Source organism: Procambarus clarkii, chromosome 67 (assembly GCF_040958095.1).
Source record: "Procambarus clarkii isolate CNS0578487 chromosome 67, FALCON_Pclarkii_2.0, whole genome shotgun sequence".
Lineage (NCBI taxonomy): Eukaryota > Metazoa > Arthropoda > Malacostraca > Decapoda > Cambaridae > Procambarus > Procambarus clarkii.
The window spans coordinates 20922538-20938650 of record NC_091216.1 but is presented as its reverse complement, the minus strand read 5'-3'; the positions used below and the strand labels follow the sequence as shown (position 1 = coordinate 20938650).

The following is a 16113-nucleotide window of genomic DNA, read 5'->3' as shown; positions in this document are numbered from 1 at the left end:
GGGCAGGCTTCCTCTCCTGCGCTCTGTCAAGTCATCTCGGAGTCGATTCGCTTGGGCATAATCGAAACGACTTTGTCCCTCTGGGGGGTTTCCCGCCTGTTCCCAGTCTCGAAATGGGACTGCGCGGACTTCCGGTTCATTTTGGACTTGTCCTGTTTGAACCCGTGGGTTTTTTGCCCGTCCTTCAGGATGACTACTCTATCCCAGGTCCGTCTTCTCTTGGAGCCAGGCGCTTGGATGGTGTCCCGGGACCTCAGGGCCGCGTATTGGCACATCCCGGTTCATCCGGGGTTCAGGGACTGGCTCGGTTTTGTTGTGGGGCGTCAAGTTTTCCGCTTTTGTTGCCTTCCCTTCGGCTTGAATCTGGCGCCTCGGGTGCTTACTCGCCTTACTCGGGTTGTGGTGGCCCAGCTGCATCTTTTAGGTGTGTGGGTTCTGGCCTACCTCGACGTCTGCTTGCCAAGGTCTTATAACAATAATGAGAGAGATTATAGCGAGAGCTGATAAAGATAGATCACGACTGTTAGTAGTCGGCGACTTCAACTTGAAATCCATAGACTGGGAGGCATATGAAGCTTGAACAGAAGATTTTTGGACTTGTAGATTTGTAAACCTCATTGGAAACATTCATGTTTCAACATGTTAAACAAGCTATGAGGATGAGGGAAGGGGACATTCCCTCCATGCTGGATTTGATATTTACCAGGAATGAGGAAGAGATATTTGACATTCAGTACCTTCCTTGGGTAAAAGTGACCATGCCTTTTTGGGAATAAAGTATGCAATGCGTTATAGTCTGAAAGAAAATATGGTTGAAGCAGTTGAAAAGCCTGATTTCAGGAGAGGTCATTATGGGGAACTTGGACATTTCTTTAAAGGAATTTGACTGGAAAGACTTGCTGTTAGGACATGAAGTAAATGAGATGTATGTCAAGTTTTGTGAAATGATAAAGGCACAAAAAAAATTATACCAAAGCAGAGATGCAGAACTAGAAAACAGGATTGGTTCGACAGAAATTGCAAGAGGACCAGAGACCAAAAGACACAAAAATGAAATCAATACAAGAGGAGGCCAAACCACCAAGCATACCAGCGATACAAAGATGCGAGAAACAACTACACGGCAGAAAAGGAGAGAGGCAGAAAGAAATTTTGAAAAAGGGATTGCGGACAAATGTAAAACGGAACCAGGTCTATTCTATAAATTCATAATAAACAAATTGCAGGTAAAGGATAATATTCAGAGGTTGAAAATGGGAAATAGATTCACAGAAAATAAAAATAAAATGTGTGAAACATTAAACAAAAAGTTCCAAAGTGTGTGTGTACAAAAAGAAATCTTCAGGGAACCAGGCACAATAAGAATTCCAGAGAACAACATAGAGCACATAGAGGTGTCTAGAGACGAAGTGGAAAAAATGCTCAAGGAGCTAAGTAAGAACAAAGCAGTTGGTCCAGATGGAGTTTCACCATGGGTTCTGAGAGAATGTGCTTCTGAGCTCAGTATTCCACTTTAACTGATTTTTCAGGCATCGCTGTGTACAGGAGTTGTAGCTGATGTGTGGAAAAAGGCTAACATAGTTTCAATCTACAAAAGTGGCAGCAGGGAAGATCCCCTCAATTATAGACCTGTATCATTGACAAGTGTAATAGTCAAAATATTGGAAAAAATAATAAAAACTAAATGGATAGAATACCTGGAGAAAAATTATATAATATCAGACAGTATGGTTTTCGATCTGGAAGATCCTGTGTAACGAATTTACTCAGTTTCTATGATCGAGCCACAGAGATTTTACAGGAAAGAGATGGTTGGGTTGAATGTATCTATCTGTCCCCAAAAAAGGCTTTTGACAGAGTTCCACATAAGAGGTTGTTCTAGAAACTGGAACATTTTGGAGGGGTGACAGGTAAGCTTCTAACATGGATGAAAAATTTCCTAACTGATAAAAAAATGAGGGCTGTAATCAGAGGCAATGTATCAGATTGGAGGAATGTCACAAGTGGAGTACCACAGGGTTCAGTTCTTGCACCAGTAATGTTCATTGCCTACATAAACGATCTACCAGATGGAATACAGAATTATATGATCATGTTTGCTGACGATGATAACATAATAGGGAATATAAGAAACCTAGATGATTGTTATGCCCTTCAAGAAGACCCAACACAACCTATAAATTATGTGAGAAATCTTTAAAGAATTGTGACAAAGAAAGGGATCTAGGGGTGGTTCTAGACAGAAAACTGTCACCTGAGGACTACATTAAGAACATTGTGCGAGGAGCCTATGCTACACTTTCTAACTTCAGAATTGCTTTTAAATACATGGATGGAGTAATATTAAAAAAATTGTTCACGACTTTTGTTAGACCAATGCTGGAATATGCAGCAGTTGTATGGTGCCCATATCTTAAGAAGCACATCAACAAACCTGAAAAGGTGTAAAGACATGCCACTAAGTGGCTCCCAGAACTGAAGGACAAGAGCTACGAGGAGAGGATAGAAGCATTAAATATGCAAAAACTAGAAAATAGAAGAAAAAGAGGCGATATGATCACTACGTACAAAATAGTAACAACAATCGATAAAATTGATAGAGAAGAATTCCTGAGACCCGGAACTTCAAGAACAAGAGGTCATAGATTTATTTAAACTAACGAAACAAAGCTGTCGGAGAAATACAAGAAAATTCACTTTTGTAAGCAGAGTGGTAGACGGTTGGACCAAGTAGGTGAAAAGGTGGTGAAGGCCAAAACTGTCAGTAATTTCAAAGCGTTATATGACAGAGTGCTGGGAAGACAGGACATCACGAGTGTAGCTCTCATCCTGTAACTACACTTAGGTAATTACGCTTTTGTCGAGGGGTCACCTAAAAAGGTCGAACTACTGACGCAACCCAAGATGAAACCAGACAACATTTGCCTAACTCCTAGGTACCTACTATATTTACTGCTAGGTGAACAGAGGCTTTAGGTGAAAGAAAATGTGCCCACCGTTTAACACTTCCGTCCCACCTAGGGATTGAACCCTGGATCCTCAGATGGAGTCAAGAACATAGCCACTGAACTACCAAAACCCATTATCTTTTATGCAGAAAATGTTAAGGAAACATCAGTGATATCACACTTTGGTATTAGTAACATTCACAGTTTATAATAATTGCATGCAGGTGTAAAATTATATTTGGTACATGTGTTGTTAATCTCAGAATAGGAAGACACTGTGACTCATTTACCATTCACAAGCTATTGTGTGATGCACGCTACAGTACTGTCTTATATTTCCTTTGCTGTATTTTTGATTTGCAGCACTGTCTCTGTTGAAATATCTCTTAGATAAAAAATGGTATTATTTTTTAGTTTTCTGCTGGCCATGTATTGCTGAATGGGTTGCCTTTTCTTTGGAACATCTTAAAGAAATGTTTTTTTTTTCCAATACTGTATTTGAGTTTTTCAAGGAGGCAAATGTTAATTGAGACAAATTACAAATACAACAGAATACAGTACTTTCATATACTGTATTTAATATTTTAATTTATTATTGTTATTATGTCTAGTCTATTCCAATATTTGAACAAAATTTATTTTTCAGATTTATAATATGAAGAAAAAATGAGTGATCAGAAATTGCAGGAGACTTGGACCTCCTTTGCTCAGACAGAACCAGGAAATGTTTTGGTGAGTTGGTGTGACTTCTTGTGGTGGGTCACAATATAAACATGGTTACTTCGTGTCTCCAAAATGATTGCACTAAAGAACATTGTTAAAATTCATAATGTCTTGGAGGTAAAAATTTCAAACTACATATTGCTGAAAGCTTTAATAGATGCTTGTGAGAAAGTGTTGAAATATGGAATATTGCAAACTTGTCACTTAGATTAATTACAGTATAGTGTATCATATTTATTCTTTTCTGTGGAGAGTTCCCTGAAGCTATAAAACTGATATTGGCTATCATATTCCTTATAAAAAAAATGAAATTTCTGCTCATATTCTTCTTTATGCTACTGATCATCCTCCTCCTCCACACCCTCCCCCTTCATCCTCATCTTCTGCAACATCATAATGCAATTATGAAAACTATTTCTTAAAAGACTAGATTTGTCTTAAATCAGATAGAAAGTTACAGTTAACCATAATAGATGAATGTGCTTCTTATTGCTGATATTTTTAATTTTCTGCACAATATTTTTAAAATACACAATATATGAATTTAGTATTTATAGAATATTTGACCACGAACAGTTATTTATTAAAAAAAATATTGTTAACAGGAGCGTCAAAGCCATCTGGATGAATTTTTGGGACTGCTGTTGTCATCGACCAGTGAGGAAACTCCTCTTTCCAATCTCCTCCACTTCAGGTAGTGTGGTGGCCTTTCAATTACTGTTTCAAAATCTTGTTTTATAGCACAGAGGTACCTCACTCTAATGGACTAATTGGGATTGGACCAGTTCCATTTTACCAAAGATTTGGGACCATTGAGAGTTTTGCAATTTTCTTCTCTTTCTTACAATTTTTTTGTTCTTTCTGCAATGCAAACTAAATGCATACAGTATTAAATATGCATAATGGTAAAGTTGGGTAAGAAAAGATAAAAAATCTGTATTGTTTATTTGGAGGACCGCTGATTAATCCATGTTGATCTTTGTAGGCGGAATGTGGGTATATAGAACCAGTTTGTACTGTAATATTGTATGTATTATAAAATTTCTTCACTGTACTATTGCATAAACCATTTATAAGCTGCCTCATTGAACTCCTTATGCCTCGATTTCTTGATTATTTTTAACTGTGAACTATTGCCACCAATTCTTTCACTAGGCACTTCCCAGGCATGCTCGCTTCTCTTAATCTATTTTACCCTTTCTTCCATGTTAAGATATCTCCCCTTGCCCCTTCCTGGTTTAGCTGTACTGCTCCTGTTAGTAGACATCTTTTCCATTCACAAATAATGAAATAGCTGAAGAAAAATGGATAAAAATCACTTAGAGTATTGAGAAGTCCTAACACATGATCACAGGTAAAAAAAAAAAATGTGGCTAAGATACATCCAGTTATAATAGGGCCATTATAATTATTATTATATTATATCACAAGAACAAAAATCACATGAGTAAGATCTTATTGCAGCATTTTTATAAAATATGCAAGTAAGGAAATACTTTGCAACATACATATTTCTGGGCGGAGCCCCGTCGGCTCCTCGGAGCTATCCAGGCTGAATGGATATGTATATCTTTCTGGCATCAGTCAATGCATGGAGTTCTTGCCTACTGGGGACCTTGAGCCAGAACTTGGCACCCTTTAGAGAGGCACGAGGAGCAATGGCCTATAAGAGACACCCCCCCTCTGTGGTTGGGAGCATTCTATGTCTGCCATCGACCGTGACAGACACCCAGAAAGGTAGGCACCCCAAAACAAACCCCTATTTTGGTAAAACTATTGCGACCGAAGGCCGAACAAGTGGACAGAACTCCCCAAACAAAAGTGAGCAAACTAGCATGACGTCGTCATGTCGCCGCGCCGATGTCTGAGCAACCCCCTGTTCCCGGAAGGGGGAAGGGGGGGCTCCAGACCTACCCGCCGGCGACCCAATGTTCAGTTCTTAGGCTGATGGGATCTGGTGCGGTCGTGCCTCTAGCTCCAGTTTTCATTACAGTTCTGTGCCTTGTGGTGTGGGCTGTCCCTTCAGGTGGTGTGTGAGCCGGGAGTGAGATTCCATGGAACTCGGGCTGCATGTGCCTAGGGTCACCTTCCTGAAGTGCCCTGTAAGTACTGCCCTTGGGGCTTGGGGCCTCCTTCCACAAGTCACCTTGGGATCTACCTCCGCTGTGCCATTTACTGCTCGGTATTTGGCCGCCCTTGGAGTCAGCTGGGTTTTTTTCTTGCCCTTGTTTGTCTCTGGGTAGGGGTAGTTTTCGCCACTGGCAGGGGCGCAGGGTACTGCACAGCTAGTTTTCACCTATCACAGCGGCTGGCTCTGTTCCGCCTAGGTACGTTGTCCACTTGTGGGGTTTTTCTTTTGTTTTTCTGCCGGGTGGGGGGTGGGGGAAGTCTGCCATTGTGGTCCCCTCGTTGCTGTTCTTGGGGAATATATATACTGTATCTAACTCTGTTGGTGGTCCTCCCTGCTTGGCCCCCGTGAGTGGTCATGCCTCTGGGATTCAGCTTTAGCAGTTCGTTTGGTAGACTTGGGTGCCGGTTCTCAGTACCCTGCCTGGGCTTCCCTTAGCGTGTCATCATGGCTATGGACCTATGGACCCTGGGAAACCCCACGGGGGTTCCATGGTCCGATGGATGTGACCCCTGAGTCCCCCCTCGCGTTTTGTGAGTTTGGAGGTTGCTCTGTGTCCTTGTCTCAGGGTGACACTCACCTGTTTTGCTGCCTTGCTGCCTGTTGGATCGATGCTTGTTTTGACCCGGAGTCGTGCGATGTGTGTTATCTGTGCGTGCTCCCATTCACCCAAGCCACTGATAATGATGTGCGGGTGCAGGCAGCTGCGGCGTTGCATGCTAGGTTTAGGTTGCAATGCTCTAGGTTGGTTGCAGCCCGGGATGCACCCTTGACTGCTTCATTTTGGTTCAGGGGTCCAGACTTGGGGGTGGGAAGTATGCTCTGCTGTGCATACTTCCTTTCCCTTGCTTCTGGCTCCGAACTGTAGGTGGGTTTCAGGGTTGGGGCAGGGTCTGCTTGGGTTGGGACTCGGGCGGTCTCAGAGCTTTTCCTCTTCCGGGGTGGCGGCGGAGGCATTCGAGCCTGTTCCTCCAGCCATGCAGTATAGGTCTGACCAGTGGGCTCCCTTCCTTAGTGATTTGTACGGCTGCCCCGGCTTTTACTTGTGGGGCTGGGGCTTTGGGGGAACGACTCGGCCCCGGGTCCTATCGTAGGGGTTCCCGAGGTTGGGAAGGGGTTGTCTGGGGCGCCTTAGCCCCGTTTTTCCCCGCTTGGGGTTTTGTTCCCTTGGTGCAGGGCTTGCAGTTCCTCAGAGTGGGGTTTTTCTCTTCCCCCTCTGCGTTCGTGTTGGTCTCGGGTCTACCCCCTCCCTGGGTTTGGTTCTGTGTCTGTTTGGGTCCGTTCGGTTCTGTCATTCCCTTCGTTTCGAGATTCCTGCACGTCCCTTGGTCTGGGGTGGCTTTGGGCCTGTATGTGCTTGTTTGTTACGGTTCTCGTTGGTTCGCAAACCTCATTCGTACTTTCACTGTTCTTGGAACGTCTGTTGACTTACAGTGCGGTTACCCTCCTGTCCTGCTTTTGTATTCATATCGTCTCTCCTTTCTGTTTCAACATTCCTCTTCTTCTTTGCCTAGCCTTGTACGTCTGTACATACGCCTTGCTGGTGTATGTACGAGGTGTACATGCGACTGGTGTACAAGCCACGCCGCCCGAAAGACAGGTGGTGTGGTTTGTACCTTGGGCACTGGGATTGGGGTGTTTGTTTTGTTTCTGGGGAGTGTGCACGTGTGTTGGTGTTCCGCGTTCCTTTTTGTGGATTCTATGCTGTTTTTGCTCCCCTTCTCTCCAGTCATAACCCCTGGTTAATCGGTGTTCTGGAGCGAGTGTGGGGCGGCTCTGAGTGGCGCCTCCTCCGCCTCTGTACTGCATGCGCCTCATCTTCTACTGGGCCCGCACCTCTGGACGTTCTTTACTAGGGATGCTCCTGTTACATTGCACGGCTCGGCTGTGTCGTGACACGATGGGGTGTTTGTATTGCAGGTGAGATTGTACTGTCTGGCGATTCTGTCGGCCAGGTCTTGCTGTTGGTGAAGTATTCGCCCCGTTGTCCTCCCCTTGTGCTTGCCGGGGTTGAGCTCTGGCTCTTTGCTCCCACCTCCCCACATCATCGGGTGTACAGATTCCTGAACCTACTGAGCTCTATCTTCTCTACATTAGTGTCTGTGTATGGAGTCTGCCTCCACTACATCTCTTCCTAGTGCATTCCACTTCTTGCCTTCTGACACTGTAACAGTTCTTTCTATGTCTCTGTGGCTCATTTGGGTATTCCGCTTTCGCCTGTGTCCCCTTGTGCGTTGCCACCCGTGTTCAATTCTCCGTCCTTGTCTACCCTGTCGCTTCCCCACTTGCCAGGGTAGTGTCTTTGGCACTTAACAGAGGTGTTCGGTGTTGTGTTTTGCTTGGCCACTTTGCGTGTCTTACGGTGACTATTTTGTCTGTGTATCTTGTTCTTGTTATCCTGTGGGGCACTGCTCCGTATTTTGGTGCTTTTTGTTTTGTTTTTCGGCGCCTGGGTCTTTTCTCAATATTTGGACACTCCTTCGTTTCTCCGGCCCGTGATTTGTATCCTCCTTCCTTGACTTGGTCTCTGGTCTCTGGATACTCCTTCCTTGCCTATCTTCGATGCCTGGGTGCTCCTTGGGGAGTTCTGTCCACTTGTTCGGCTTTCATTCGTAATAGTTTTACCAGAATAGGGGTTTGTTTTGGGATGCCTACCTTTCTGATTGCCTGTCCCGGTCGATGGCAATGCTCCCAACCACAAGGGGGGTCTCTATAGGCCATTGCTCGTTGTGCCTCTCTAGAGGTGGTCAGGTTCTGGCTCGTGACCCCCGGTAGGCAAGAACTCCATGCATTAACTGATGCCAGAAAGATATACATATCCATTCAGCCTGGACAGCTTCGGGGGGCCTCCAGGGCACACCCAGACAATGGCGTTTCATTACATTCAACGCTGGTTTTTTGTTAAGATTTTCTACTAAAGGCAGGTGAGTAGTAAAAACTTTGAAAAATCTGAAATACTGTATGGGTTTTTTTTTTTTTTTTAGCCGAGTCAGGTCAGTGTACCAAGACCGCTATGTGGTGCAGACACCATATTATGATTCTCTTCCTCGGTACTTCCTCGAACAGTGGACCAGAAGCCTTGGTGGGCCAGAACTGGCTAATAGATATATTAGCCAGTTCTGGCCCACCAAGGTTGTTCGAGGAAGTACCATTATAGTCGCAATTTTTTATTTTTTCATGATTATGATGTAAGATCTTATAAACACGACTAGATTCATACACGATGAAATCACAATGTGATACATCTATGAGAAAATCTTTGAAGCAGGATGGTGAATCCAGGATGCTGGATGGATCCTGCTGTCCTGCTTCAAAGATTTTATGAAGACTAGATTATCATAATGTGTTTGCAGCCAGCATATTACTTCAGTTAGTGAGTGCTCTTTACATTATTTGTTTATTTTAAATTATAGTGAAGATAACATTTATTTTTGCTGTAGAAAAATAAAAATAAATACTGCAAAACCAAGTAAGATTTTTTGGAAATTAGCCAAGTTCTTTATTGTGTACCAAATATAAAATAATGCAGTTAATTTTTAGCTGAATAAAATTACTATTAATATTATAATGTAAATATTAACATTCCACAATATCACTCGTGATATCTTTAAAGTGGCCAACCCAGCCTCAGCACATCATCTTCTCATACATTATCAATATATCACAGGGAAGCACCTTTAATTTGATTTTTTATATCAAGGCAAACTTGTGTACTTGAAATTTGCCAGCTGTCACTTATTGTGTCACTTATTTCTGTTAATAATGATAATTGTACTCTTTGCAGTGATGTTGAAAGTGTTGTGAGTCTCCTTGGTGGTCAGTTCTTGGCAGATATTGAACACATTTGCCTTGGTTCAGTAAGCTACGATAGTGACGCTTCCTCAAGTGCAACATCTCAGTCAGTTGAATCTATTATCAGTGATGCTTCTCAAGTGAGCGATAGTTCAAGAGGATGTCGGCCGAGAGTGACCAAAAAAACAGGAAGTGGGAGAAGTCATCCTTACAAAACTGCAATAGGCCTGTGTCAGGCATTGCAAGAGAGTGATAATGATAAGTGTCATTCAGAACTTGTGCAGGTGAATCTAGAACAAGCCAAAGAAACGGCTCATAATTCTTATGAGTGCCTGGAATGTACGAACAATGAGACACACAAAGATTCAAATGCTGCACAAGTGGAAGATAGCAAAAACAAGGAAGTAGAATGCTTGAAAGATGTTGATAGTGGACAGAGCCAAAATGAGTCGTGCAGTCAAGAAACCCAAGACAAAACTCAGGACACTCATAATCAAAGTTCTTACCTAAAGGATGGTGAAAGTGCAATAGGTGTAAATAATGAATTATCTTTTGTAAAACCCGAATCTACATTAGGAGTAAAAGTGACTGACAGTACTGAAACACATGGTGTAACACAGTCTTCATTCTTGACTCATAAATCCTACCTTCATCGATGTACTCAGTTGTCTTCAAGTTCCGTCAACAGTGGACAAGCACCAGTTACATCGTCAACAAGTGCAGGGCAGGAGCTTAATCAGGGAAATGAAGCACAGAATGCAGTCACTCTGAAGCAATATCTCCTGTATGGATGTGGAGCGAAGATACTAGTAGCTCTTGATCAGCTGGGAGTGGCAGTAAGTTCTTAACATTTTTTTGTTTCAAGTGCTCATTGTTTTCTGATGCTTTAATGCATTAATACTCTATTATATAGTGTCTTAGAACTTATGTAGTAGATAATATACAGTGGAACCTCGGTTCTCGTATGCCTCTGTTCTTGTAGTTTTCGGTTCTCGAAGTAAATTTATCTGAGAAATATGATTTGGCAGCCATAGTTTGTCTTGGTGGTCGTAGTTTGTTTATACGTGTATGGATACACCGCGAGCATGGTGCTTCAGTTTACCAGTGTCTCCCGCCTAGTGATGATTGCGCTTGGATCCTTTGTGAAGAATTTCATTGTTTTTGTGCTTTTCTGGGGCGAGCCCCTTTGGCTCCCTGGAACTATCCAGGCTGATACGTATATCGTTAGACTTTGGCATCAGTCAGTGTGAATGGAGTTCTAGGCCTACTGGGGAACACTGCCAGAACCTGGCCCCCCTCAGAGAGGCATGAGGAGCAATGACCTATAGAAATGCACATGGGATTTGTAGCATTCTATATCTGCCATCGACTGGGACAGGCACCCAGAGAGGTAAGCACTTCAAAACAAACCCCTATTCTGGTTAAAACAACTAAAATAGACAAACAGTGGACAGAACTCCCCAAATGAAAACGAGCAAATGAGCATGACATCACACGAGCCGCACCGCATGTCTGCACAGCTCCCCCTTTCCTGGAAGGGAAAAGGTGGAGCCCCAGACCCTCCACGCCGGTGATCCACTCACCAGTTCTTCGGCTGATGTGATTGTGGCATGGTCGTGTGGCTCCAGCTCCAGACACTCTCTGTGTTGTGCTGTACCTTGGGTCCAGTACTGCTCTTACGGTGGCGTGCGAGCTGGGAGTAATATTCACAGGTACTCGGACTGCATGTGTTTAGGGTTCCCTTCCCTGAGTACCGCCCTTGGGGCTTGGGGTTATCTTCCACAAGTCACCTTGGGGTCTACCTCTGTTGGTCTTTTGCTGCTCGGTGATTGACTGTCCCGAGTTGGGGGGTTTCCTCCCTTGTTGACCTTGGGGTAAGTGGTAGTTTTTTAACTGGTACGGGGTACTGTGCAGCTAGTTTTCACCTATAACAGTGGCCGGCTCTGTTCCTCCTAGGTACGCTGTCCTCTTGCGAGTTTTTTTTTTTTTTTTTTTTGCCGGGGGGGGGGGGGGGGGTTATGACTTGGTATCTCTTCCCCCAGTTGGATTAGGATTGACCTTCTGTTTCGGTGGTACCCCCCTGCTTTGCCCCCGTGAGTGGACACGTCCCAGGGGTTCAGCTTTAGCAGTTTGTTTGGTAGCATTGGGTGCCGGTTAGCAGTACCCTGTCTGGGCTTACTCTTAGTGATACCAGTCTAGGGTCCCTGGGGAAACCTCACGGGAGCAGACGGGGTCCGATGGATGCGACCCCTGGGTCCCCTCTCACCTTGCGCGAGTTTGAGGGTTGCTCTGTCCCCTTGTCTCATGGCGACGCTCATAGTTTTTGCTTCTGTTATGCTGGCTGTTGGGTCAGTGACACCTCTGACCCGGAGTCCTGCGAGCGTTGTTGCTTGTTTGTGACTCAAGTCACCCAATCTACTGGTGACTTTACTCGGGTGCAGGCTAGGTTTAGGTTGCTGCAACATGCTAGGTTGGTTGCTTCCTCGGATGCCCGAGGCTGCCCCACTTTGCTTATAAGGACCTAGACTTGGGGGTGTTGGTTACATCGGCCTTGATTCAGTCCTCACCCCCTCATTCTTCCCCAATTGTGGTTCATTCTGTCCCCCTCCCCTACTTCCGGCTCCTAAGTGCCTGAGGGCTTTGGGGTCCGGTCTGTGACTAGACCACCTGGCTGATGGTCTGGTCATCCAGGCTGTTGGACGTGGCTGCTCACAGTCTGACGTATGAATCACAGCTGGTTGACCAGGTATCCTTTGAAGGTGTTTATCGCGTTCTCTCTCGAACACTGCGAAGGGTCGGCTAGTTAGGCCCCTTATGTGTAATTCTAGTTTAAAAACAAGTAAAGCTATTGAGCTAATTAGCTCCTAATAAATGTATTGGTGTGATTTTAGGTAGAGGTAATAGAAATATCCACATCTTTAGAGTAGATGTAATTGGGTTTTTGGCTCAGTTTACTTTGAAAAGTTTAGGGAAGATTACCACTCAAAAAATGTAAATTTCACTCCAGGAATATTATATATTATACATATACCGTAGTTAGAAATAACAAAGTATAGTATGTAAGATAATTTGTTTTGATTAATATTTTATTGCTTTGTCTACTATGGGTCCTTACATCTTGATAAGGACCATCCAGAATTTACATCCAGAATCAACATACTTCGGCCAGTTAAAACCAAAACCTGTTTTGTCTATCAACATGATCAGTCATCTTTAGTTTGTCTGATTATTTACCAATCCACAGTTTTGTGTCACGAACTCCTTAATCATTTTACAGCTCTTAGTATCTAAATCTATGTGATGTAGATTGTCGAGGTGGCCTCAAACGTTTGACTTGTCAGGCACTCTTGACCTTATTTTAGCACTGTTAATGAAAGTTTTTGCAAAATTTTTAATCACCAAAATAGTGCTCTTAAGTAATATATATAAACTCTAATAACAAGTTTTACTCATACTTATTGTTATTTTTCAGGGTTTGACAGGAGGAAGAGAAATAAGTCATGTGCTAGCTTTCATCTTTACTTTTATGCTCAAGAATGCTACAGTTGATGAAATCCCAAAGTCGTCTTATTCCCAAATGAAAAGTCATAAAGGGTTTCAGGATAAATTTGTTACAGAAGCTCACACACAGAAGAATGATGGTATAAGGAACTCGATCCACAGTTGTAATCAAGGACTGCTTCATGAGCAGTCTTGCTTCAGATATGAACCTTCTGTCAATCTATGCTTGAATGATATTTTTTCTGCAAACATTCAATCATCCTATGCTAAGGGATGCAATTCATCTGTTCCTCAAATGTGGATTCACACATCTGGTTCAAAAAGCAGCAGCCTGTCAAGTTGTCAGAGTGGAAAGAAGTTGGGAAAGAGACGGCGGAAGAGATACTCGGCATGCGTACCCTTGGTTCACTCCGATTCAGAAGGAGAAGAAAACCACAAGAGTACTAAACTTAGTAAAGCCATTGTGAAATTTACAATGAACCCTAATGACTTCGATTATTTTACACGAGCGGTATACAGTGATGATGAAAAGTGCCATGAAACGGAGACAGATCAGACAAGTGGGGCTTCTAGTGAAAAAATCTGCTTACATGGAAATTTGCTCTGCCTGTCACTTGTAGAACTGCTTCAATGCATTATATCAATACAAACACAATTGACAGTACATGAGGCAGAATTAAAGCATCTTTCCTCACCACTTCTTGCTACTCATGATATTCTGCAGTTTTCTCTTGATACATTTTCTTCCATGGTATCTGAATTAAGGAATTTTGAACCAAAAAATGGTGAATTAATAGATATGCAGTTGCTGTTATTGGGTATGCTGAAACTAATGTTTTCATCTGTACAAAGGTTTCTCAAATCTAGCGAATTGTTAATTACAGTAACAGAACTCTCCGTTGTACCCAAGCTACTAAATCTAGTGTCTGTTTTACTGGATTACAAAAATAATTTGGACAATTTTATTGCAAACAATGACTCTGGAGTAGGAACAGCTGAAGCTGAAAAAAATCCATTGAATGCTATGAGAGCTTGTTTGGCACATGAAATAGTTGTTGGGTTACTCTTTATGCTGCAGAGTTGTACTTGCTTGAGAGTTGAATGGAAAGATGTGTGGCAATGCCTTAATCTTCACAAAATCTTTCTTCAAAATAATGGGCCAGAAATCACAATGAAAGTTGTATTTTTGAGCCCACTTTTGCCTGTTAGTAAGCGATGTGAAATTTTATATTCTCTCAGCAAATTGGTGCTGTTCATGAAGTGCTGGCGCGAAGATATTTACCATTCTGAGAAATGTGATAAAAAGAACCATCGATTTTGTGAGTACCAGGCAATGCAAAATCACCATTCACAGGTCATGGGAACAAGTGCAAGAAGTTTAAATACAACTGATCCCAGTGCCTGTATGATTTCTAATTTTGTGTGCATATTACTTGACTGCTTTGCTGGTAGCCAAGAATTTGATATTTATGTTTGTGCAATCAGAGCCTTATCAAAGTGTGGTCTTTGCTGTTGTATGAGCACTAGGATGATACTCGGTAAGCTCTTAAAAAAACTGGTTTCTAAATTGCCACATACAGTTTCATATGTCACGTTATTTATTGAAAATATTGTGTGGAGTGATCTTAGTGCTTTGATGGTGTCAGATAATATCCGATGTGCTGTCTGTCAGATGCCAGAAACAAGTGAAAATTTACTTTGTGCTGAATACACTCCAGAGGAATCCTTTTCATTATCTTTTTGTTCAAAACGCAAGGGATGTTCCAGTCAGTTAAAAAAAGACCATAAAGAAGTGCAAGATCAAAATAGTTCACCTTTCTTGTCTCAGTGGGAAGGTGTTGCTTTGTATAAAAGATTTCTCTTTCAAGCAAGTGTCTGTTCAAAAATTATAAGCCATATTACCAGACTTGTTTCACAGAGCAGCACAGATGTCAAGTTAGAAATGTGTGAACATCTGATCATTCCTGTCTTGAAACAGATTTGTGATGAAGGCATTAATAACTATTTAGCTAGTGTTGGACAGGAGAAGGATGTGCTGGTTGGTCTTGTAAAGTCCTATAGACTGACATTGGCTGAATCAAATGATCAGAAGGTAATGCAGTTTCTCCATTGTTATGGATCTGGTCTTATATATGCATGTAAAGAAATTCCAGGTTTAAGACATGAAGCCTTTTCCTTATTATGTCACATAGTCAAAAAAGAACTTAAAACAAAACGTGGCTTACTAGCTTTTTCAGATCTGGACGAGGAAAAGGATTCGGTTTTTACCAAAGAGTTTGAGCATGAAGTTATTGAGCATGATGAGTTTTGGTCAGCATATTTTGGAATGAAAGCTGAGGAAGTGAGACAGAGGTTCTTCATTCATACTCGCTTTCATATAGATGTAAATTTGCAAAGCCAGGAAAATCCGGAAAAACAATCTGGAAAGAATCAAGGTAATGTTGAACATAAACGTGGTTTTAGTTATGCAAATGAAAATTCCTCATCATCTGAAGAAGTAGTTGAATATGAAGGAAGGAGATGTGTATATCCAAATAATGTGCATGAATTAGGAAACAGTACAAAAACAGGTACTTCCAATACACACCCTCCTCAAGCTTTTACCAGCAAGTACCTGTGTATGAATGCTATAGAGATGAATAAATTGGATGGAAATGGTAGTGAGGAAGTTTTAATTAAAAGTACATACACTCCAGAACCCTCTACAGGCATGTCAGTGTGTGTAGATAATATAAAGGAAGATGTAAATACAGGTAACACAAAGGAATTGATAGTCAATAAATGTTCATCTCAACCCTCTAGCAGAAAGTCTAGTTCTGCAGATATTGACAATGACAATAAAAATGCATGTGTTAGAGGAGAGTCCCCTCAGCTTTCTAATAGCCAGTCCACATCTGTAGACACTGTAAAGGAAGCTGAATGTGGCACGAAGAAAACACCAGTAACTGTGGGATCTCCTCAACCATCCACTGATGAGTCTGAAGAGGACGTCATAAAGGTATGTGATAATTATAAATGAAG

The 16113-nt window shown here is 42.4% G+C and overlaps 1 protein-coding gene across 6 annotated transcripts in view; it reads left to right on the top strand.

Annotated features, from left to right (window-relative positions):
• LOC123767736 (lysosomal-trafficking regulator) overlaps positions 1-16113 on the top strand; it is a 154513-nt gene that overhangs the window by 17594 nt on the left and 120806 nt on the right. For all 6 annotated transcript variants that reach the window (XR_011223929.1, XM_045757693.2, XM_045757696.2 and 3 more), the window contains exons 2-5: positions 3595-3680; positions 4277-4365; positions 9584-10427; positions 13064-16090. Coding sequence is in view for 5 of the 6 variants with exons in the window: in XM_045757693.2 (XP_045613649.2) it covers positions 3615-3680; positions 4277-4365; positions 9584-10427; positions 13064-16090 (4026 nt within the window). In the remaining variant the exon portion in view is untranslated. The remainder of the gene's footprint in view (positions 1-3594; positions 3681-4276; positions 4366-9583; positions 10428-13063; positions 16091-16113) is intronic.